Source organism: Chiloscyllium plagiosum, unplaced genomic scaffold (genome assembly GCF_037043375.1).
Source record: "Chiloscyllium plagiosum isolate Xiang-an unplaced genomic scaffold, Cpla_swu_hap1 HiC_scaffold_1, whole genome shotgun sequence".
NCBI classification, from domain to species: domain Eukaryota; kingdom Metazoa; phylum Chordata; class Chondrichthyes; order Orectolobiformes; family Hemiscylliidae; genus Chiloscyllium; species Chiloscyllium plagiosum.
The window spans coordinates 90,193,345-90,217,513 of record NW_028270139.1 but is presented as its reverse complement, the minus strand read 5'-3'; the positions used below and the strand labels follow the sequence as shown (position 1 = coordinate 90,217,513).

At 42.0% G+C, this 24,169-nt stretch overlaps 1 protein-coding gene across 1 annotated transcript in view; it reads right to left on the bottom strand.

Moving 5' to 3' along the window:
* LOC122549456 (DEP domain-containing protein 1B-like) overlaps window positions 1-16,047 on the bottom strand; it is a 30,237-nt gene extending 14,190 nt beyond the window's left edge. The window contains exons 1-4 of the mRNA XM_043689305.2: window positions 15,922-16,047; window positions 7,869-8,134; window positions 2,645-2,783; window positions 616-743 (exon numbers count right to left, since the gene is read on the bottom strand). Coding sequence (XP_043545240.2) covers window positions 616-743; window positions 2,645-2,783; window positions 7,869-8,134; window positions 15,922-15,966 — 578 coding nt within the window. The 5' untranslated portion in view covers window positions 15,967-16,047. The remainder of the gene's footprint in view (window positions 1-615; window positions 744-2,644; window positions 2,784-7,868; window positions 8,135-15,921) is intronic.
* Between the last annotated feature and the right edge of the window lie 8,122 nt (window positions 16,048-24,169).

Here is a 24,169-nt window from a genome sequence, read left to right as displayed (position 1 = left end):
GGCTCAGAGATAGGGACACTATCACTGTGTTACAAGAGCCCATCCAAGAATCCAACTCTTGATACTTTCTAATCAACCTGTTCAGAGATGTTAGTACATTTCTGGAGCAGATAAGATTAAATATGAAGCCTAATGAGAATCAACTGCTCTCAAATCAACTCTGAAGCTGCTCAGGTTTACCTTTAAAAAGGAACCTGCATTTCTAACACGGACAGTACTGGCTGTGTACGCTGTTCCAACACCTCAGGATCTGACCTAAAAACTGAAAAGACAAAGCCAGTTGTCAGCTGCTACTTGAGTAAACAATGGGTCAGCTCTCCCAATTTGAGCACAAATGTCCAATCATTACTAAGAGGATTTTGCAACGTTGGTTGGGTTGGATAACAGTCAATGCTTGATAAAAGGTCATGGACTTGAAACATTAACATTTCTACGGGTTCACAGAAACTGATGCCTGGAATGTTCTCTTCCATAGCAACATATTTTGAACATTCTATCCGAGAAAATGTATCAACATCAATAGTAATTGTGGGTCAGGTAGGGTAGGGTGGAGGAGTGAAAGGAGATGTGCAAGGAAATACCAAAGAGCAAAAAAGAAATAAGAACTGGACACACTATGCGAGGGTCATCGATTTCCATATCTCTTCCACAGTTGCTTGTGAAACCTCTTCCCGATGTATAATTCTACATTCTGACACTTCTCCAATTGCAATGCTATGACGCTTGTGCCACAAGTACGAATTCTGCAATAGATCATAAAGGAGGACAGTTGATAAACTGTTAAATAATATTTTAGGTCTGCAAATGATTCAGAGCTTAAAAATTATACAATAAGGTAACAATGTGAAAAATCACCATATTCACAGAACCATGAGCTGCTCTACTAAAACAGCAAAGACAACTGGCAGAGTTTAACCTGTGGGCCACCACATCTTAAACAAGGTTGAGAAGGCACAGTCTTCAATGATCTCAGCCTGTATGAGAAATGTACCTGTGCTGTTGTTGACACACCATCACTAACCAGCCAACTCAATGAATCGATTCCCATTAATTAATGCTACTACTAATCATACCCACTATTAAAGTTCCACTGGCAAGAATTTTAAAAATTCCACAGTAGTTTTTAACCCATATTTGTCACATGTATATTACTAAAAAGCTGATTGACCCATTCTTCTTGAAAGGTCTAACACAGCGTGAACGCAAGCATTTTGCACCTCAAATCACATTTCAAATGCAATTGTGTTTTGTGGTGGGGGAGGGGACGGGGTAATGTATCATGTACATACTTATGGACAATTATTCAAGGCAGATGGTCAACTTTTTTGAATTGAAACACCCTTTCAGTGAGCTGTGTATGCTTATTGAAGATATTGAAGGCAGAGGAGAAATCTTTAGTATCTCATGAAAATAAGAGATATGGAGATTACGTAGGGAGTAGAAATGTTAGCTTAGCTGTAATATCACATTTACTTAAAATTGTCTGTGCAGTGGAGACAAGAAGCCACTTACTAACCCCTTAAAAACTTTGCATAAAACCTGAATTGGGAATCCTGCTTTAAGGAAAACAAAAGTCAAACATGTGCCATTTGGTCTACAATATTCCAACCATCAGAAGCTTGAATCTTAACTGTCCTAGTAAGCCACTCTGTTGTATTCAGCTACCTTAAGTAAATGCAAGATGAACGTAATCAGACAGAACATCAGTATTGGATTCAAATAGAAAGCGACATCTAACAGGCCCTACAGGATTCAGCCCAATAGCATGTGAAAACGTGAGAAAAAAGTAGGACAATCATCCTAGTTTCGTCAAGGAATAGTTTGCTATCCTAACTTAGAGTAAGATATTGGCTCAGTCACCATTCCTGATTGTGCCCTGAATATTAGTATACATTTAAGAGGAAGTGGCCCTGGACAATCCTGAATATGATTCTCATATAATCAGGTGAAATATGGCAATGAAACCCTCATTACTTCTGCCCTTCCTCAGTTCATGAGTTATTACTTCATGTTAATACAATTTAAAAGAAGTAGAGAGTGTAGCAAAGGTACAGAATGTGCTCTGGGTGTACATTTCAATGTCCATCACCAAGAGGGATTAAGCCCTGTAGGACATAATTGGTGTAAACCCATTCTTGTGGCCAAAATAATCCTAATGCAGCCACTCAAAGCTCTTTAGCCCTGGCACTTTGAAAAACAAATAGGGGTGGATATTCAACAAACAACATAAGGAAGAACACTTAAATATCCCAATTTTCAACAGTGATGTAATCCACTACTTGAAGACAAAAGTCATGTTTCAGCCAAATATGGCTGACTCTGCATTACTAAAGATATGCAGAAAAATACTACTACTACCCCACAAGATCAACACATACCAGCATCTTACCCCACACGAAGATCACATGTACACTCAGGTCTAGGCAAGAGGAAGAGCAAACTTCAGCTAGAATGTAATTACTTATTACAAAAGAAGCATATGATCTCTCACTTCCAAGCATGTTTCAAACCTCCAAAAAGATTTAGTAAGGAGTTTTCAATATTTCATTAGGAATAGTCCACATGAACATTAAGATATACAGTATATAAATTTCATAATTCAAATCTGAATTTCAATTGCAAAATAACTCCACAAGTGTCTTACCAAAATTATAGGCCTTACTGGTACAGGTCCAGACGTTGGAATATCATAGTCGCTCCAATTTGGAAATTTAGGATGCACATCACAAACTAAATGAGATGCCTTTTTGGGATAAGGCTTAAGAGGAGATGATGGTGGAAACCTGTAAAAACAAAATGAATATATCATGCAAGAAGTTTACTTACACAGTAGTCATTGATTTTAAATTGTTGCGAAAATATGCATTGAGAAAGGGGCTTTGAAATTTATTCTCGTGTTGTGGACATTACTTTTTGCATGCATTTGCTGGGCAAGAAAGTGTCAAAATCTTTAATTTATGCAAAATTAGGTTGTAATTTTGTAGTTGCCATTAAAGCGAAATCTACAGTTTAAAATTCAGTAGTTGCGAGATTTGATCAGGACTATTTTCAAGGGGTGGATTGGAAAAACAGCCCAATACAAACTAGCTCAAACTGAATCCTCATTAACTGTCTCAGATAAGCTGTTAGTTTTGGTAGCATATAAGTAGGCAACTTGGCACTTGAGTGCGTGAGTTACAATGGAGTGCTAGAGTTAGTGCTCGTAGCTTAATGGAGAAAGACGGGTGCTTGGTTGCATTTGCCTAAACCAAGTAGCTAATTAGTGATTATTGCTAACTTGTCTCAAGTAAAACTAAGGTCTTTAGCTTGTCAGTAAGTAATTCTTTTCTCCTTTTTTCTTAAAATTAGCTCATTCAGTACAAGATTGATATTAGTGTGTTTAAAAAAAATAAATTCAGTGCTCAGAGCAGGATTCTTCAACAGTAAGAACAGGGATACAGTGACTTAATTAATAACAAACAAAAATAGTTATGACAGGTCAAGTGATGAGCTGCAGCATGCGGGAGTGGTTGGACACTAAGGTGATCTACAAATATATCAAAACTAACAGCTTGAGCAACTTTGGATCAAGCGGAGGACCTGGAGTCAGAGCATTATGCTAAATTAGGAAGGGGTAAAGTTAGCTGGACAGTATGTTCCAAGAGGCAGTCACACACCTGGGCGGCACAGTGGCACAGTGGTTAGCACAGCTGCCTCGCAGCGCCAGAGACCCGGGTTCAATTCCCGCCTCAGGCGACTGACTGTGTGGAGTTTGCACGTTCTCCCCGTGGGTTTCCTCCGGGTGCTCCGGTTTTCTCCCACAGTCCAAAGATGTGCAGGTCAGGTGAATTGGCCATGCTAAATTGCCCGTAGTGTTAGGTAAAGGGTAAAATGTAGGGGTATGGGTGGGTTACGCTTCGGCGGGTCGGTGTGGACTTGTTGGGCCGAAGGGCCTGTTTCCACACTGTAAAGTAATCTAAATCTAATCTAAATCTAATCTAAAAACCTTTGATTAGTTAACTCAAACTTGGTGTGTAATGTAGGACAGGAGAGTATGACTGCCATAAGGCATGTATGAGGAGTAACAACGCAGCTCTCAAGGATCCTCTGTCCATCCAAAAGTAACAAGACGTTTGCAAACTATGTGGACGAGTGGGGAATGAAGGGACAATAAGTGAACACCATGACACAGGGAGTCATTCAAATTTTCGGGGAATTGTGGGTGGCGAGGAAACAGGAATGTAGTAATGGTAAGAGACTCTATAACTAGGAGGATAGATATTGTTGTCTGAAACCGGGACAGGGAGTGCGGATGGCTGCTGTCATCTGCTTGGTAACACCTCTCTTGCTTGAAAAGGAAGAGAGGAACTTGGATTGGGAGGGCAGGGATCCAATTGTTGTCATCCATGTTATATGAACATTGACAAGATGAGTGAAGAAATCTCTCCTCATCTCAGTACTAAATGGTATATGCTGTATCCTTAAGACTAACACCTGGTTCTGGAGTCTCTGCCATCAAAACACCATTCCTACATCTACCCTATCTACTCCAATTAAAATCTTAAACAGGATTCTGAGATCTCCTTATTCTTCTAAACTTCAGTGAATACAGTCCCATCAAATCCAGTCTGACCTCATAGTTCAGTCCAAACATCCCAGTAAACCATTGCTACAACCCCCCTTTAGCAAGAACATCCTTCCTCATGAGACTAAAACTACACACATTATCCCAGGTGCAGTGCCCCAAGGCCCCTTGGTAAGATATCCCTGTTCCCTTACCCAATTCCTCTCGCTATTAAGGCCTATGTACCATTTACGTTCTTTAATGCCATCTGCACCTGCACACTTACATTCAACGCCAGTGTACAAGGACATCCTGGTTTTGTAGCACTTTTCCCTCTCTCAATTTATAGTTATTTAACATTATTACAAGGAGATCAAAGCTGGCAACTAAATATTCAGAGGTGCATGACTTTTAAAACATGACACTCAGGAAGAAAAAGGAAGTGAGTTGGCTTTGTTAATAGAGGATGGAATAAGTACAAAAGCAAGAAATTAACTTAGATGATAACACCACTCATTTGGTGTCTATAAGAAATAAGGGAAGATAACATTGGTGGAATTAATCTACGGGCCCCCTGTCAGGAGCTGTACTGTAGGACAGAATCCTTTACTGGACAGACTATTGAGTATAGGAATTGGAAGGTCATGTTGCGGCTCTGCTGGACATTGATTAGGCCACTTTTGAAATATTGTGTGCAATTCTGGTCTCCCTACTATGGGAAAGATGTCGCGAAACTTGAAAGGGTTCAGAAAAGAGTTACAAGGATGTTGCCAAGACTGGAGGGTTTGGGCTATAGGGAGAGCCTGAATCGGCTGGAGCTGTTTTCCCTGAAGCATCGGAGGCCAAGGGGTGACCTTATAGAGGTTTATAAAATCATGACGGGCATGGATAGTGTAAATAGGCAAAGTCTTTCTTTTCCCTGGAGTGGGCAAGTCCTTGACTATAGGGCATAGGTTTAGGATGAGTGTGGAAAAAATTAAAATGGACCTAAGGGGCAACTTTTTCATGCAGAGGGTGGTGCATGTATGGAATGCACTGCCAGAGGAAGTGGAGGAGGTGGTACAATTACAGTATTTAAAAGACATGTGGATGGGTACATGAATAGGAATGGTTTAAAGCATATGGACCAAGTGCTGGCAAATGGGAGTAACTAGGTTAGGATATCTGGTCGGCATGGATGAGTTGGACAGAACTGGAGATGTTTCCATGCTGTATACCTGTGACTCTAAATCATAAGATAATGAGGGCATGTTAAAAAAGACATTAATGTTCTTGTAGGTTGGTCAGATCAAATTGGCAAAGGAAGCTGCGAGGAAGAATTTAGATTGTTATAGAAAACTATCCTGAATACAATGTTATGGATCCAATGTGTAATGAGGCAGGTTTAAGAAATGATCTCAGAGTAAAAGATTTTCAAGAGAACAGTGACTACAAACCAAAAGCTAACTTCTAATATGTAAAGCGTAAGGAACTTGGGTTGGAAACATCTGTGCTATACCGAAACAAGGATAACTGCACAGGGCTGAGGGCAGAGTGAAATAAATTGAAACATAATATAATTAAGAGGCTTGAGAGGGTAGATGTGAGAAGTAGATTTCCAAAACAATGGGAAGCAAAGACTAGAGGTTATAATGTCAGACTAGAAGGTCACCCATTCAAGGAAAACATTTTTTCTGAGGGTAATCAATTGGCGGAATCTTTCACTGCAGAGGGCTGTGTTTGGATTTGAGTTTGGATTATTAAGTTTATTCAAGGCTGAGACAGACATCTTTCCAGTAAGGCAACTACAAGTTAGAGGGAAAAGGCAAAAACGGAGAGTTGATTATCAGATCAGCTGTGATCTCATTGAATGACAGATTCAACGTCCTACATTTACTCCTCGGTCTTAGGGCATAAACGCTGGCCATAGGAGTAGACCATATCTCTAATTGATAAACAGGTAGTAAGTCACATTTCTTTGCTAGAGTCTATCATCAATTCTGTTAAGGGATTTCCCAGTTTTTGAATGAGTGACAGTGGTAACAGCAATACAGTAGCTAAACTTATACTGTGTAGTAACATTACTAAAAATGGATTTGGTTCCACAGCAACACCGTAGTTTATGCTAATGCAGTCTATATTCAGAATAATCAAACTGAGTGGGTAATAAACTGAAGTGAAGATATGCCGAATGTACACATTGCCCTACTTCATTTAGTTTGCATTCAACAAGGTGATTTTTGGCTTGATAAAAATCATTATTGACAAATCTTTCAATGTAGAGATGGCAGTGTACTTCACCTCTTGCCCTCTACCCAAAATGTTCCACGAAACTTGTTTTAAGAATTTTATGCAATCTAGATTAGACTGTCAGTTGATTATAATAGAGTAGGAGTCTGGAATAACACTTGCTTCTGGAAATGCGATTGATCCAAAACCAATCATTAGAGACTGCCTCACAGCACAAATCTAGAGGTTGATGAGACTCCTGGTCAAAGATGGTAAAACGATCAGAGAAATATTATCATAGAAATATTTGCCCCAAATTACACTTCTGGTAAGCTTAAAATTAAAATTTCAAGAGGATTTCAAGTTCTATGCAAAAAGGATGCCTGATTGAAAAAGAACATACACAAGACAAAAATGATCACAATTTAAAACAACTTGTAACATGAAAACCTCTACAATTCAAACAAAAAGAATGATAAAAGGATCGGAGAAGTGACTTAAAAAATTAAAATAGTTGAGTATAGATGGCGGTTGGTATTACTATTAAGAGAGTCCTGCATATAAGCAAAAGAGTATGCTTAACATACATCAATAAACTTCAGTTTAAGAAAGTCATTGCATTGGAGTAAAGTTAGCATCGAAACAGCCACTTGACTAATGTGAGCTAAAATGGGTATGACTAGGACCATAAAATACTATTTAATTGAACAGGGCCAGAAGGAGATTCAACAGAAAAGCCTTGACACCTCAACAGGTGACAGTGGGTCTTATCTTCAAAAACAAATGCCACATGAAGGAAAGGGGAAAAAAACTCCACCAAATTTACTAGAACAAAAATCCCATTAACTAAATAGTAAAAGGTTAAGTTGCCACAATCCTAACAGATCATACAGCTGCTCTCTAGTTGAAGACAGCAACTGGTAGCAGTCTAACCCGAAGGTTACCATGCCACAGGTGAGGGCAGAGGTTGAGCAGGAGTGTCCACAATGGCAACCTCAGCTGGTGTGGGCATTAAATCTGTGCTGTTGGCATTACTGTGCAGCGCAAGCCTACTATCTAGCAGCTGAGCTAACCAACCTTCCAACCTTCACTACAACACAGTAAATAATTGTCATACCTGTATAATCGATTATTATCTTCAAAATCTTCTTTTCCCCATCTTCCTTTTATATCTTCAATTACATGGTTTTTTAAGAACTTTTTGAGTAACTGCACAGTCTGGTAACGAGTAACTTCAGATCCAAAATTGGGATTACTTCTCAGGAATTTATGTAACCAATCAACACCTTCTGAGGCAGCAAAGCAGGAATCATGAGTACGGAAGTGAAGACGATGCTTCTTCAGGGGCATCCGAGCTCGAAATAGCTCAATCGTTTCATTCCACTAGGAGTCAGGAGGAAAAATAGTTATCAAACCTATTTACGCTAGCAAAGGCATTTTCAAAAGCAAGAATTGAAGTTAACCTGCACATAACATCCCATCATGTCTGGGAACATCAACTTATAAAATTACAGTTTGAAAATCCATGGAAACAGTGCCATTTGAGGTTGCCAATCTCTTAAATCAGCTCTTAATTAAATCACCTTTTAATTCGGTCCAGAGTTGGCTTCTAAGAATATAAATAGGAGCAGCTATCCCTCAAACTGCCCTGCCATTCAACAAAATAATGGCTGATCTGCCCCAGGTCTTAATTCCTCTCTGGTGCCAACTCAGCATAGCCATCAAATCCCTGATATTTCAAAAATCCATGGACCTCCAATTTAAATACTTTCAGTGATCTAGCCTCCAAACGGAGGTAAAGAAGTTCAGATTATCACTATCCTCAAAGAAGACATTCTTTCATGCCGGTTTTAAATTAGAATTTAAAGGGAAATTTAAAACTACGTCCCCTAATTTAATATTTCCTGACTACTGGAAACATTAATAACATCTACCCTGTCAAGCCCTCTTAGAATCTTCTTTATTCCAATAAGATCACCCCTCATTCTTCTAAACTCTAATGAATAAAGGCCTAACCTACCCATTTTTGATAAGTCAATCTCTTCATTCCAGGAATTAGCATTGTGAATCTCTGATGAACTACCTGCAAGGCCAGTTCAGATGGTTTTAATCAACTTGTTCAAACATACTATGTCATGTCTTAGGCTAGAGGGACTTGAATCCCGACACTATCATTGTGCCACAAGACCCCAAATGCAACTGAAGATTTGCACGACAATTAACAGTAAACAAAAGGCTCATCCAGAATTTGAACAAGGAATTCCCTCTTGAATGCCTCAATTTAACTTACCTCTGCCACACTTCCCAAAAGTGCATTCGATATCTGAACCACTCAGGCAAAAAGATTTGTTCTTACATCACGTTTGCTTATTTTGGAAAAATCCCTTTAAAAATCGTATCTTCAGGGAACTGATACAAGCAGGAGCAATTTTCTTCCTATCTACTCTGTCCAGCCTCAATTTTGAATACAGATCAAATCAGGCAGTACCTAGCCAAGGAGAGGCGAGGTTTGATGAGGGATAGCCAGCATGGCTTTGCCAGAGGTGGTTGTGTTTCACAAATTTAGTTGATTTTATCTTGAGGAAGTGAAAAATAAAAAAATCAGTGCTGATTTTTCCTAATTAAAGCATCATTCTATGTGAGTGCTAATTCTACCTGATAAGTACATCTAGAAGCTTCCCATCACAGAGGTTGAACTGGCTGGTCTGAAATTGCTGGATTTAACCTCAACCTTTTTTGAGCAGGGTGTAATGCTTGCAATTTCCAGTCTTTTGGTACCTCAAATCTATGGAAGACTGAAAGATTATGGCCAGTTTTCCTGCAATTTTCACTCACTCGAGCGATCATTCTCTCCAGTTACAGCTTGGTTCTCTTTCCACTAAAATGTATCAACCCCTCACAGCACAACATGAAGCCCAAAACACCTAGTTTAAAAATCACCATACTCTTTGCTACCTTCTCCCACCCTCCTCTCTGACCTATCACCTCCATCCCCACCCCATTCAACTATTTGTACTCTCTGCTACCTTCTCCCCCCCACCCCCATTTATCTCTCCACCCTGGAGGCTCCCTGCCTCCATTCCTGATGAAGGGCTTTTGCTCGAAACGTCAATTTTCCTGCTCCTCGGATGCTGCCTGACCTGCTGTGCTTTTCCAGCACTACTCTGAACTAGACTCTGGTTTCCAGCATCTGCAGTCCTTGTTTTTACCTAGTTGATTTTAACCCTACTGCTAATCCTCTTGCAAGGGATGCCTGCCTTGAAGAAGTTTTCCTCCTCTCTCTACAAGAATACTCTAAGCTACTTTCTCCCCACCCCCACCCCCCTCTCATTTCTCTCTCCACTCTGCAGGTACCCTGCCTCTATTCCTGATGAAGGGCTTTTGCCTGAAACATCGATTTCCGTGTTCCTCAGATGCTGCCTGACCTGCTGTGCTTTTCCAGCACCACTCTAATCTACACTCTGGTTTCCAGTATCTGCAGTCTTTGTTTTTACCTCTTTTCATAGCTAAACTGCTCCATATCAGACGATAGCCTGGTGAACATTCTCTGCACTCCCTTCATCACATCCTTCCTAGTGTGGTGACCAGAACTCCACACAGTACTCCAACTGTGACCTAACCAAAGTTTTATACAGCTCGAACATTATATTCCATTTTCAGTTAAAATGTTTCTTTTTTAGAAACTAAATTTTCGTTATATTTATTCTTTCCCGCAGGTTGCAAAATATAAAATTCCCAGAAGTTCAATTTTACCAAGAAAAGCCATTTCCCTCCTTGCCCTAAAGGTCTATTTAAATTACTTCAGAAAATTACAAATAAACCACTTCTGGTCTGGACCATTTCCTGCAACTGCCCAAAGTTGTGATCTGATAATGTGCAACAGTCCTTCCTTAAATGTGTAATTATTGTACTTCCTCTAATTATGAATATCTGAGACACAGAAATGTTGTTGCAAACTGAGTTTAATAGGTGTGAAAGTTCAAGGGCTTGTCGGACCATCATGAAGCAATGAGAGCTTGGTCAAGGTGGCGAATTGGGAGTGCCTCAAGAAAGACAACGTGACAGGGAATCGTCGAACTTCAGATCCATGACCCAGGCCATGGAAAGCATGGCTTCAGTGGTGAAATGAGTACGTTCAGGGATGCTCAAGAGGGCAGACTTACAGGAATGCACATCTTGAAAGGCTGTGGGGCTGGAGATGAGAAAGCGAGCGAGAGAACGACAAAGCCATAGGAGGCATTTGAAAATAAGGATGCAAAATTTAAAATGGCGTCACAGATTTTGACCAACAGCCAATACAAGTTAAGTAAGAAGAGGAGCAGCAGAGTTTGGGATAGCTGCCATTGTGCATAGACTAAAACATGGGCGGTCAGCAAAGGTGGGGCAAACCTGTCTAGAGATAACAAACGTATGGATGAAAATTACAACACGAGAGCTGAGACAAGGGCAGAATCAGGCACTTTTATGGAAACAAAACATCATAGTACAGTTATGCAGTCAGATCTCATCTCAGTTAAACATCGTAGCAAGAATGTCAAGTTTGATTCAATGACAAGCAGCTGTCAGGAAGTGAGAAGGAATCAGTGGCTTGGGAAATAAGTTTGTAGCAGGTATGAAGGCAGTAACGTTAGTCACCTCAATATTTATTGGGAGGATTACAGCATTACAGGTCATAGAAATAAATTAGAAAACTAAGGTAAACAGTTGAGAATATCAGTGTTTCTGACCAAGTCCAAGCCAGTACCTAGCTTCAAGAGAGACCTTCACTGTCGCCCAATTTCAGGGACCAACTCTTCACCACTGGGCCCACTTTGCTGAAGCCACTAAACTCACTCCACTGTCAGGCCAGTCCTGCTTCGACTGCAGATGTTGCCTTGCTGGCACCACCATCTTCAACACAACATAACTAACATTACAAGGAACATCCCAAGACTCCTCACACGGAGCTGTAACACAATGTCCCAACTCCTATAGGCTGTTATGTTGAGGTTGTACAGGACATTGGCAACACCTCTTCTGGAGTACTGTGTGCAGTTCTGGTCGCTCAGTTATAGGAAAAATAGTTTTAGCTCTAAAAGGGTCAAGAAAAGATTTACCAAGATGTTGCCAGGAGTGGAGCGTTAACAATTACAAAATTAATGCTGGAGATATGCTGCAGTGAAAAAACGTCTAAGAAGTTGATGGGTGACCTTGTGGAGGCTTATAAAATCATGATGGGTATACATAAGATGCTTTTCCCTAGGTTGGCCGACTTCAAAACTAGGGGGCATATTGTTCAGGTGAGAGGAGAAGGATTGAAGACAAGTGGCACTTCTTTAAAAAAAAGGAAGTGGCTTGCATGTGGAATGAAGTTCCAGAGACAATACTGGATCCAGTTACAGTTGCAATGTCGAAAAGACATCAGGATAATTACATGAATAAAAAACGTTTGGTGGGATATGGACCAAACCCAAGCAAGTAGAACTAATTTAGTTTGGGATTATGGTTTGCATAGACCAAAGGGTCTGTACCCATGCTGTATGACTCTGTAACAACATTGACCATTTAGAGTCATAGAGATGTGCAGCATGGAAACAGACCCTTCGGTTCAACCCGTCCATGCCAACCAGATATCCCAAACGAATCTAGTCCCATCTGTCAGCACCCGGCCCATATCCTTCCAAACCCTTCCTATTCATGTACCCATCCAAATGCCTCTTAAATGTTGCAATTGTATCAGCCTCCACCACATCCTCTGGCAGCTCATTCCATACACATACCACCCTCTGTGTGAAAAGGTTGCCCCTTAGGTCTCTTTTTATATCTTTCCCCTCTCACTCTAAACCTATGCCCTCTAGTTCTGGACTCCCCCACCCGCAGGAAAAGACTTTGCCTATTTACCCTGTCCATGCCCCTCATGATTTTTATAAACCTCTAAGGTCACCCCTCAGCCTTCGACGCTCCTGGGGAAACAGCCCCAGCCTGTTCAACCTCGACCTATAGCTCAAATCCTCCAACCCTGGCAACATACTTGTAAATCTTTTCTGAACCCTTTCAAGTTTCACAACATCTTTCCGATAGGAAGGAGACCAGAATCGCACGCAATTCAAAGTACAAAGGGATCTGGGACTGCAAGTTGAGGATCTCTAAAGGTAAACATGCAGGTTGAATCCATGATTAAGAAAGCAAATGCAATATTGCCATTTATCTCAAGAGGGTTGGAATATAAAAGCAGTGACGTGCGACTGAGACTTTATAAAGCTCTGGTTTGGCCCCATTTGGAGTACTGTGTCCAGTTTTGGGCCCCACATCTCAGGAGGGACACACTGGCACTGGAGCGTGTCCAGCGGAGATTCACACGGATGATCCCTGGAATGGTAGGTCTAACATACGAGGAACGGTTGAGGACCCTGGGATTGTACTTATTGGAGCTTAGAAGGTTAAGGGGAGATCTAATAGAAACTTACAAGATAATACATGGCTTGGAAAGGGTGGACGCTAAGAAATTATTTCCGTTAGGCGGGGAGACTAGGACCCGTGAGCACAGCCTTAAGATTAGAGGGGGTCAATTTAGAAAAGAAATGCAGAGACATTTCTTCAGCCAGAGAGTGGTGGGTCTGTGGAATCCATTGTCGCGGAGTGCAGTGGAGGCCGGGACACTAAATGTCTTCAAGGCAGAGATTGATAAACTCTTGATGTCACAAGGAATTAAGGGCTACGGGGAGAACGTGGGTAAGTGGAGTTGAAATGCCCATCAGCCATGATTAAATGGCGGAGTGGACTCGATGGGCCGAATGGCATACCAAATGTCTTCTTCATTATTCTATCTACCTGTGAGTCCACTTTCAAGGAGCTATGAATCTGCACTCCAAGGTCTCTTTGTTCAGCAACACTCCCTAGGACCTTACCATTAAGTGTATAAGTCCTGCTAAGATTTGCTTTCCCAAAATGCAGCACCTCGCATTTATCTGAATTAAACTCCATCTGCCACTTCTCAGCCCATTGGCCCATCTGGTCCAGATCCTGTTGTAATCTGAGGTAACCCTCTTCGCTGTCCACTACACCTCCAATTTTGGCGACATCTGCAAACTTACAAGCTGTAATTCTTATGCTCGAATCCAAATCATTTATGTAAATGACGAAAAGTAGAGGACCCAGCACCGATCCTTGTGGCACTCCACTGGTCACAGGCCTCCAGTCTGAAAAACAACCCTCCACCACCACCTTTGAGCCAGTTCTGTATCCAAATGGCTAGTTCTCCCTGTATTCCATGAGATCTAACCTTGCTAATCAGTCTCCAATGGGGAACCTTGTCGAACGCCTTACTGAAGTCCATATAGATCACATCTACTGCTCTGTCCTTATCAATCCTCTTTGTTACTTCTTCAAAAATCTCAATCAAGTTTGTGAAACATGATTTTCCATGCACAAAGCCATGTTGACTATCCCTAATCAGTCCTTGCCTTTCCAAATACATGTACATCCTGTCCCTCAGGATTCGCTCCAACAACTTGCCCACCACCGAGGTCAGGCTCACTGGTCTATAGTTCCCTGGCTTCTCTTTACCGCCCTTCTTAAACAAAGGCACCACATTAGCCAACCTCCAGCCTTCCGGCACCTCACCTGTAACTATCGATGATACAAATATCTCAGCAAGAGGCCCAGCAATCACTTCTCTAGCTTCCCACAGAGTTCTAGGGTACACCTGATCAGGTCCTGGGGATTTATCCACCTTTACCCGTTTCAAGACATCCAGCACTTCCTCCTCTGTAATCTGCACATTTTGCAAGATGTCACCATCTATTTCCCTACAGTCTATATTTTCCATATCCTTTTCCATGGTAAATATGACACAAAGCTTGGTCAAAATGATCAATCAAGGATCTTTATGGATTCTGCACCACTTACTGGTTTTTATTCACAATTTTACACAGGTTCTCAAGACACTCAACACTATTCCAGGGTCTAATTTAGTTGACCCTCACTGTACCACTTCCAAGGTAAGTTTTTAAATTTCTTGTTGAAAATGGCAAGCATTAGTCCAGAATCGAATTCACCAAAATTCTGTACAAATGGTGCAATTTTTTTGTTCCTGTACTCTGGTATCCTTTCAATAATAGTAATTATGCCATCTGTCTTCCTAATTGCTTAAATACTAACATAGTGCTCCTTAACAAGCACGACAAATTCTGTGTGGACATCAACATTTACAAATGTCACACTGAAAAATATTCTGCTTTACCAACATTACTACCAAGTCAACAACCTTACAAATCCCCACATTATTCTCAATCTGCTATCTTGTTGCCTATTCCACCAGTCCATGATTATTTGCAACCTTTGTGACCCCCTCCACAGCTTCATTTTCACCACATTACCAAACCAAATTACACTTCTCTCCTCTTCATCCAAGCGATGAAAAAGAATTATAATAACAGAGTCTCCAACACATCCTTGAAGAAGCACTCCACAATAAGCCTACCAGTTCCAAAAGGCCACATTTATGTCCACTCCCTGTCCATGAAAACACACTAGCCCCAGCTTCTTGCCTCTCAACCTTTTGCAGGGCATCTTAAAATGTACTTTTGGAAATCTAGGTGTAGCATCTTTAGAGACATTTGGAAAGACATCAGGAAGGTTTGGAGCCCCAGTGGGGCCTCATCAAGTTAAACACGATTTCTTTATTAGTTTTTGTTTAAAGTAGTTCGGGAAGTATAGGTTAATAAGATGATTTTTCATCAGGTCAGAGTTGAGGATACCCTGCATCTTGTTTTTAATATATTAGCAGCAGCATTTTACTTTCTGATGAAGGGTTTATGCCCAAAACGTCAGTTCTCCTGCTCCTCGGCTGCTGCCTGACCTGCTGTAGTTTTCCAGCACCACTCTCTCCACTCTGACCTGCTGTCCTCACTGTCTCATACCTGCGTTTTACTGTCGCCTGTAATAATTTCCTGTTGGCTGTCCTCCGTTAATCTACACGCGTCAAGTAACGTAAACACCCCCCAGGAGTTGTCGCTTCGCTTCTCTCCCACACCGGGGAAGTTCTGAAACCCCGAAATCTGGACATTTCCCATACAACGTGCAGGACAGAGTGCGCTCACAGGAAGGAGACATTTAACCAGCGGCGCTGCGGGGACACCGTGCAGACAGGGCTAACAGAGAGGGCATGGCGGGGGGAAGAGAGCACTCACCAGCTTGGTGGCTCGGTACGGACCCGCCGCTATCTTGCTGTCCATGCTGTGGGGGGGGCGTCCCCCACCCCCACAGGGCCCGGTCTCAGGACCGCGGTGACACCGCCTCAGTGTCGGTTAATTCCCATCACAGTTTCTCAATGGGGCACGGGCAGCCCGGGCAGTTTGAAATCGACAGCGCTCGCACTGATTGGGCGACAGCTGCGGTCGCGTGACCCTCAAAGGGGCGGCCCTGATAGGACGACGGTAACTAGGGGCCGGGAGATTGAATGGACGGTCTTGGACCAACCAGAGGCGAGGAAGGAGCTGGCAGGGATTGCACCTGCGCACTGGGGGAGGAATTAGGCTGGATAGGATGGGAGGTCTAATAGAGACAGAATTTGGACTCTCAGGTTTACACCAATGCTTTTAGTAGCATTTGCTAGGATAGAATTAGGTTTCTTGTTTATTTAGAGCAATTAGGTTTCTTGTTTATTTAGAGCAATCTTGTTTATTCAGAACTATCGTTGAAAGCGCACCTCACCTCTGAAGAATGAACACTAATGCAAACGCATAGGAATAACCCTAATCAGTGTTATTGCATTTATTTTATCATGGCATGTGTACAAAGATTGAGGAACATCATAAAATTTAACACAGTTTTGAACGTGAAGTTTAGCTTAGATATAAGAATAAATCAACTTGAAAAGCATAGGAAGGAGATGAATAGGAAACAACAACGAGCTGGATTAATTTGCAGCAGCAGAGGTAATATCCAAGAGAAAACAAAAACTTTTTACAGCATGAGAATGACCTTTCAGCCCCTTGTATCACCTGTTCAAATCAATTTTTCCCAGTACATGGCCCCTAACCTTGAGAGGTTCCAACGTTTATCTAAATTCTATTTACATACCTTCATTCCCATTTTCACCATCCTTTTAAATAGAGCATTTCAGATAACCACTATTGTCGAAATAAATGTTTTCCTCAAACCCTTCTCATCAAAAGAGAGATTCAAGATGGCAGTAAGTAGCAGGACTTGCTCTTGAATGCTTGTTCTCATTTTTTATTGGAGCCTTTTGCAGTGGTTAAATCGGCAAAATTCACAGGGCAGCTACACATTGGTCATGGGTGGAGTGGCAGCTCCTCCTGGTGGTTGGAGGCAGTGGCAGATATAGCTCATAGCAGCTGGAGGTGATAGCAGGGACATCCTCCCAGCATTCAAGGCTTGTGACAGCAAAACTCCTCCAGTGATTGGAGGTGGCAGTAGCAGTGAACATTAAAATAGTGGCATTGGGAAGGTGACATCACAGAGGGTGTCCAGACTGGCTCTTGATGAGACAGTGGTAGAACCCTGCTCCTTAAAAACAGTGGCCTCCTGGGGTTATAGACCCTTCAAACAAGGGGAAATGTATAAAGCTCTCAGAACTTTATACTCAAATCAGACCCATTCAGAGCCTTCCTTGCACTAAGGAAAATAACTTCAATTGATCTCGTCTATCTCACTAACTAAATCACTCCAAGGCAAGCAACGTTTGGGCGGCACGGTGGTACAGTGGTTAGCACTGCTGCCTCGCAGCGCCAGAGACCCGGGTCAATTCCCGACTCAGGCGACTGACTGTGTGGAGTTTGCACGTTCTCCCCGTGTCTGTGTGGGTTTCCTCCGGGTGCTCCGGTTTCCTCCCACAGTCCAAAGATGTGCAGGTTAGGTGAATTGGCCATACTAAATTGCCCGTAGTGTTAGGTAAGGGGTAAATGTAGGGGTATGCGTGGGTTTCGCTTCGGCGGGTCGGTGTGGACTTGTTGGGCCGAAGGGCCTGTTTCCACACTGTAATCTAATCTAAAAAAAAACATGGCTGGTAAATCTCCTCCATACCCTTTATAGTACAATCACATCCATCCAACACCACGGCAATCAGAATTGCACACACTACTCCAACTGGGTCCAATGTTATATACAGCGCCATTATTAACCCTGCTCTCGTTTTCAATCAAGCACATACCTTCTTCACATCTGCTGTCTTCAGGACTGTGGACAAGCACATCTAAATGGGTGTGCTGGGGCAGGGGTGGGAAGACTTGAAGTTTATGCCTTGGAGCAGTACAAAACATCTCTAGTACTATCCAATTTCAAAACCACAGGCAATGTAGTCACACTCGTCATACATGTGAAATTGACTTTGTGTCCAGTAACTATGTAAAATCCAGAATACAAGGACATTTGAAAACGGAAGATTGTGAAAGCTTTACAGCAGTTTTGAGACTGGGTGAATGTAAGGAATACTCAGTATATTAAATATTTTGCTTTGTACAGGTAGTCTTCTTAATGCTGAAAATGTGTTGCTGGAACAGCGCAGCAGGTCAGGCAGCGTCCAGGGAACAGGAGAATCGACGTTTCGGGCATAAGCCCTTCTTCAGGGATGAGGAAAGTGTGTCCAGCAGGCTAAGATAAAAGGTAGGGAGGAGGGATTTGGGGGAGGGGCGTTGGAAATGCGATAGGTGGAAAGAGGTCAAGGTGAGGGTGATAGGCCAGAGTGGGGTGGAGAGGTCAGGAAGAAGATTGCAGGTTAGGAAGGCGGTGCTGAGCAATCTTCTTCCTGACCTCTCCACCCCACTCTGACCTATCACCCTCACCTTGACCTCTTTCCACCTATCGCATTTCCAACGCCCCTCCCCCAAATCCCTCCTCCCTACCTTTTATCTTAGCCTGCTGGACACACTTTCCTCATCCCTGAAGAAGGGCTTATGCCCGAAACGTCGATTCTCCTGTTCCCTGGACGCTGCCTGACCTGCTGCGCTGTTCCAGCAACACATTTTCAGCTCTGATCTCCAGCATCTGCAGACCTCACTTTCTCCTCTAGTCTTCTTAATGATTTACTTAGGATTTTCGGACAAAACAACTGTGTTTATTGCACAAATTGTTTGCAAATAGAAGATAGCTACTGAATAGATCAAAACAAAATTCAGAAAATGCTTTACATAGTGGTATAACCTGTAAATCACTAGCACATAAGGGAATCTAATCTAATCTAATCTAAACATGGAGTGGTTGAAGCAGATAGTATTGACAAGGGACAGTTTGATGGATACATGGAAAAACAGATACATGAGTTCAGGATGGGAAAGTTAATGATCGTATAAAGCCACTTGTAAAATGGTATTAGATTAGCTAGATCTAACAGGTATTAGATAGACAGAATAGCTGGATGAGCAGAAACTTCCTCCAATGTAAAAATTATTGAAGCCATTGACTTCACAACACAAAATTTGTACCCATCCACACTGCCACCCCAATCCGTTCTGTCTGACAATTGAGGCTGAACCAGACGGTTTGCAAATTTGGTGTGGTATTAGATCCCAGGATGAGCTTTTCACGACATGTAAACACAGACACTAAGGCTAGAAGGTGAGGACTGCAGATACCGGAGATCAGAATCAAAAAGTATGGTGCTGAATACTACAGCAGGTCAGGTCGTATCTGAGGAGCAGGTGAATCGACATTTTGGGCAATAAGCCCTTCATCAGGAAAGTGGCAGAGAGCGGGGGAAAAAGGGGCTGAGATATAAAAAGGAGGTTGGGGATGGGGTGGATGCAGGCAGCAGGTGAGTCAGAGCAGAGTATAGAGTGGATAGGTGGGAAGGAAGATGGACAAATGGGACAGTTCAAGAGGGTGGTGCCATGTTGTGAAGTTTGGATCTTGGACAAGGTGGGGGGGGGGGGAGGGGGGGGGGGGAGGGGAGGAAACTGGTGAAGTGGATGTTGATGCTGTGTGGTTGGAGGGTCCCAAAGTAGAAGATAAGGCATTCTTCCTCCAGGCATTAGGTGGCTGCAATTTGGTGATGGTGGTGGTGGTTCAGGACTTGCTTGTGCTCGGTGGAGTGAGAGGTGAAGTTGAAGTGGTCAGCCACAGGGTGGTGGTGTTGTTTGGTGCATGTCCCAGAATGTTCCCTGAAATGTTCTGCAAATTGACATCCTGTCTCCCCAATGTAGAGGAGACCACATCGAGAGCAATGGACACAGTAGATGACATGTGTGGAGGTGCAGGAAATTGTCTGCTGAATTTGGGAGGATCCTTTGGGGCCTTGAACGGAGGTGGGAGTGTTGGGAGCACGGGAGGGAGGTGGTGCGGGTGCAGGATTTACACCTTTTGCAGCAGCGAGGGAAGGTGCTGAGAGTGGAGGTTAGGTTGGTGGATGTGTGTGGACCTAACAAGGGAGTCGAAGAGGGAATGGTCTTTGCAGAATGCTGATAGTGGTGGGGAGGGAAATATATCTCTGGTAGTGGAAATGGTGGAGGATGATGCGCTGTATTCTGAGATTGGTGGGGTGAAAGAAGAGGACCAGGCACGTTCAATCCTTGTGGCATTTGGACAGGTGGGGTTCAAGGCTGCCTGGCGTCTTCCTCCATGACATCAGCCTACATACAAACTAATGAATTAGGAACTGGAGCAGTCTCCTTAAGCCTTTTCCAACTTCTGGACAGTCAGACGGTGTTTTCAACTCCACTTTCCTGCCTACCCTTCCAGGCTCAAGAATCTACCTTTAACTTGAATTTAAAATTACTCTGCTCCAGTGGGCTGAGAAGTGGCAAATGCAGTTTAACTGAGATAAAGGAGAGGTGCTGCATTTTGGGAAAGTATATCTTAGTAGGACTTATACACTTAATGGTAAGGTCCTAGGGAGTGTTGCTGAACAAAGACACCTTGGAGTGCAGATTCATAGCTCCTTGAAAGTGGAGTCACAGGTAGATAGGATAGTGAAGAAAGCGTTTGGTAAGCTTTCTTTTATTGGTCAGAGTATTGAGTACAGGAGTTGGGAGGTCATGTTACGACTCTGCAGGACATTGAATATGCCACTGTTGGAATATAGCGTGCAATTCTGGTCTCCTTACCAATCGGAAAGATGTTGTGAAACTTGAAGGAGTTCAAAAAAGATTTACAAGGATGTTGCCAGGGTTGGAGGATTTGAGCTATAAGGAGAGGCTGAACAGGCTGGGGCTGTTTTCCCTGGAGCGTCGGAGGCTGAGGGGTGACCTTATAGAGGTTTACAAAATTATGTGGGGTATGGTTGGGATAATTAGACAAAGTCTTTTTTCTGGGATCAGGAAGTCCAGAACTAGAGGGCGTAGGTTTAGGGTGAGAGGGGAAAGATATAAAAGAGACCTAAGGGGCAACTTTTTCACGCAGAGGGTGATACGTGTATGGAATGAGCTGCCAGAGGAATGTGGTGGAGGCTAGTACAATTGCAACATTTAAAAGGCATCTGGATGGGTATATGAATGGGAAGGGTTTGGAAGGATATGGGCCGGGTGCTGGCAGGTGGGATTAGATTGGGATGGGATATCTGGTTGGCATGGACGAGTGGACCGAAGGGTATTCTACCCTTTGATCTTGAGGTAACATAAATTTCTGCAGTCATGGTGAATGGGACACCTGTCTCCCAGTTAAAAAGTGACAATTTAAAAATTCTTACCTGTTCTTAAATTCCTCCAAGGCCTTACCCTTTCCTATCATTTCCAGATCTGCAATATGAGTAATCTGTGCTCCTCTAATTCCAGCATCTTGAGCATCGATTTTTTAGCTGTGCAGAGAGCTTCCTAGCCCTCTATGGTTCTCTTCACAGGCAATTTAAGCATTCCTATTTGACTAAGCTTTTGGTCATCTGATCTAAAATTAACTTAGGTATCTTGGGTTATAACATTTCTGTAAAATAACTTGCTGTGTTATTATGCTAGGGATGCGAAGTACAAGTTTTGGTAAACTTAGCACATTTTCCACATCAAGTAAATGTACAATAGATGTCTGTACTTTACAAATAAAAATTTAGTTGTCGACATGCAATTTACAAGGTGAACACGTAATCTAATTGAAGTGAATGTATTTTAACTACACCGACAAAAATGATTTCTGGAGAAATGACACTCATTTCTAAAGTCATTTAGGTGCTTTTATGTCTCAGTCTCTCTCCTACTCAACAGTACATTTCACATATAACAACTCAGCATGTTCCATGCAGGAGAAATCTGTTAGTATACAAACAGAAAACATTGAAAATATATAGAAGATTAGCAACTGAAAAAAAGAAATATTTTACAGGCTTTTCGTAACTTGCAAAGGCCTCATGCAAAGGTAGCTTCATTCAGGGTTACCATTGACCAGTAACTCAACTGGACTCAACACAAATACAGCAGGTCAGAGACTAGGAATACTGAAGTAATTCTCCTCCTGATTTTCCAAAGCCTGTCCAGCATCTACAAGGCACTAATCAGCTCCAGCAGCATTCAAGAAGCTTGACACTACACTTCCCTCCAGGCATTGTGGATCTACCTAAGCACATGTCGTAGTTAAAAGCAGCATTTCACCACCACCTTCTCAAGGGCAACTCAGGACAGCCAATAAATACTGGCCGAGCCATTAAACACTCTTCGGGAGTTAAGAGAGCCAGGAGCTAATGAAGGCTAAAAAACGTGTAGAAATTGATCCATCTTAGTCTGCACTGACAGACTGAATTCCAAAGGTTCAACTCCCTTATAGTGAAGAAGTTCCTTATATCTATCCTAAATGACCTGCACTTGGTTCTGAGATCTTTCTTGCAGATATTTTCAAATCAACCTTCCATAGCAGGTGAGACTTGGACCTGGGCCACTTGGTTCAGAGGGAGGTGCGACAAAAGATCTTCCTTGCAGACTGCTGACCAGAATTCAATGCACATGTATTTGATAGTGGACGTATATGCTGATAGCTGCTCAAGTTGAATCAGCTTCTGACCTGTTTCTTATGTGTATCGCCACAATTTTTCAAGTATCAGTAAGTTTATAGTCTCAAACAGGAATTGTTGATGTCTTTGCTGCAAATGATTTTCTTGAGACAGCCACTCTCCTGCACATATGATTGTGGTTCATCAGATAGTGCAGAAGCCAAAAGCTCTGCCCACTTAGGCTATCCACTTGATAGTCAGTGCTCAGTTGCCGCACATATTGGAATACAAAAGATTGGCTGAAATTCTTCACATAAATCAGACACTGAAATTGCTTCTCAAAGCCTTTTTTTGAGACATATCTGAATTTAAAAAATGTACAGTGGAACTGACTTGTCCAGTTTCTAAAGAAACCAAGACTGAGATGAAGATTGGAAACAAACATCTGTGGAAGGCTAAACCATAAAAATACAGAACCAGAACTCCGATGATGATTCCAGGCTCACAGTACAAATCAGCTGATAAAAGGTGGAGGATAAAATTCAGGAAATTTCAGTGAACAAAAATTGTTTCTGCAGCTGCTTGTTAATTGAAGACAACATTGCTGAATCAATACTATCCAGACTGTCACAAAAGGTTTTGGAGAGGTTCTGCAAACATGTACTATTTTGGGGATTACTGTGCCTGTAGAACTCAGGTTAGTTACAGTTATTGTTGGCTGGGGATCGGAGAGAAGGAGCTGACATTCTGTGCAGAAGCCAGTATTCTGAAAGACTGAAATCAGTGACATACACACCAAATGGACTGCCAAGTCAACTTGTAAGACCGGATTTATTTGTATATTACATTTCATCTGTCATCTGTAGTTTAAAATCAACCACAATTTGCCTGTTAACTCACGTTTACATTTATAACCCATGTTGATTTTAGGTTGAGTGTCCAAAATAGTCAGTTTTTGCTTTAACTCTTGTTGAAACAAAGTTTTAAATCAAAAAAGCCTTATGGCTATCCTTTTAGTAAGAAACTGGGATTTTGGATTTTGTCTGTTAAAAATTTACCTCTCTTGACTAAGATCATGACGCGTGTGCGCACCAATAAGTTATGAAGGCTTGGTGACAGAAGTCTTTCCCACGTAGAAAAAGAAACTTACAAGTGATATCAAAATTCAAAATAATTACAATTGTAATCAGAATATGGTCAGGAACAATATGGACTCATTGAAAATTGGCAATAGTAATTTATTAACTGGATGCTGCAATTAGTCCAAGAACATATTCTACTTACCACAGAACTGATCAGTGTGTATAAATTTCCATGTGCTTGCATGCCCGAAAAATTGGCTAATCAAATCAAAAGTTTTTTTTTTAGGCAGTTTGTAATAGGCAAAGTGCAGATGAAATTCTTCAACATTCCTGTACTTGCAAAAGCCAAAATGCCTATTATTGGAATCACATCCAAAAGATCGTACAGTAAATGTTGTTATCTAAGTGAGTGCACCAATAGCAACACTAACAACCGACTTAGGATAAGTCAGCTCAAGTGTAAGAGCAAATTACTGCAGATTCTGAAATCTA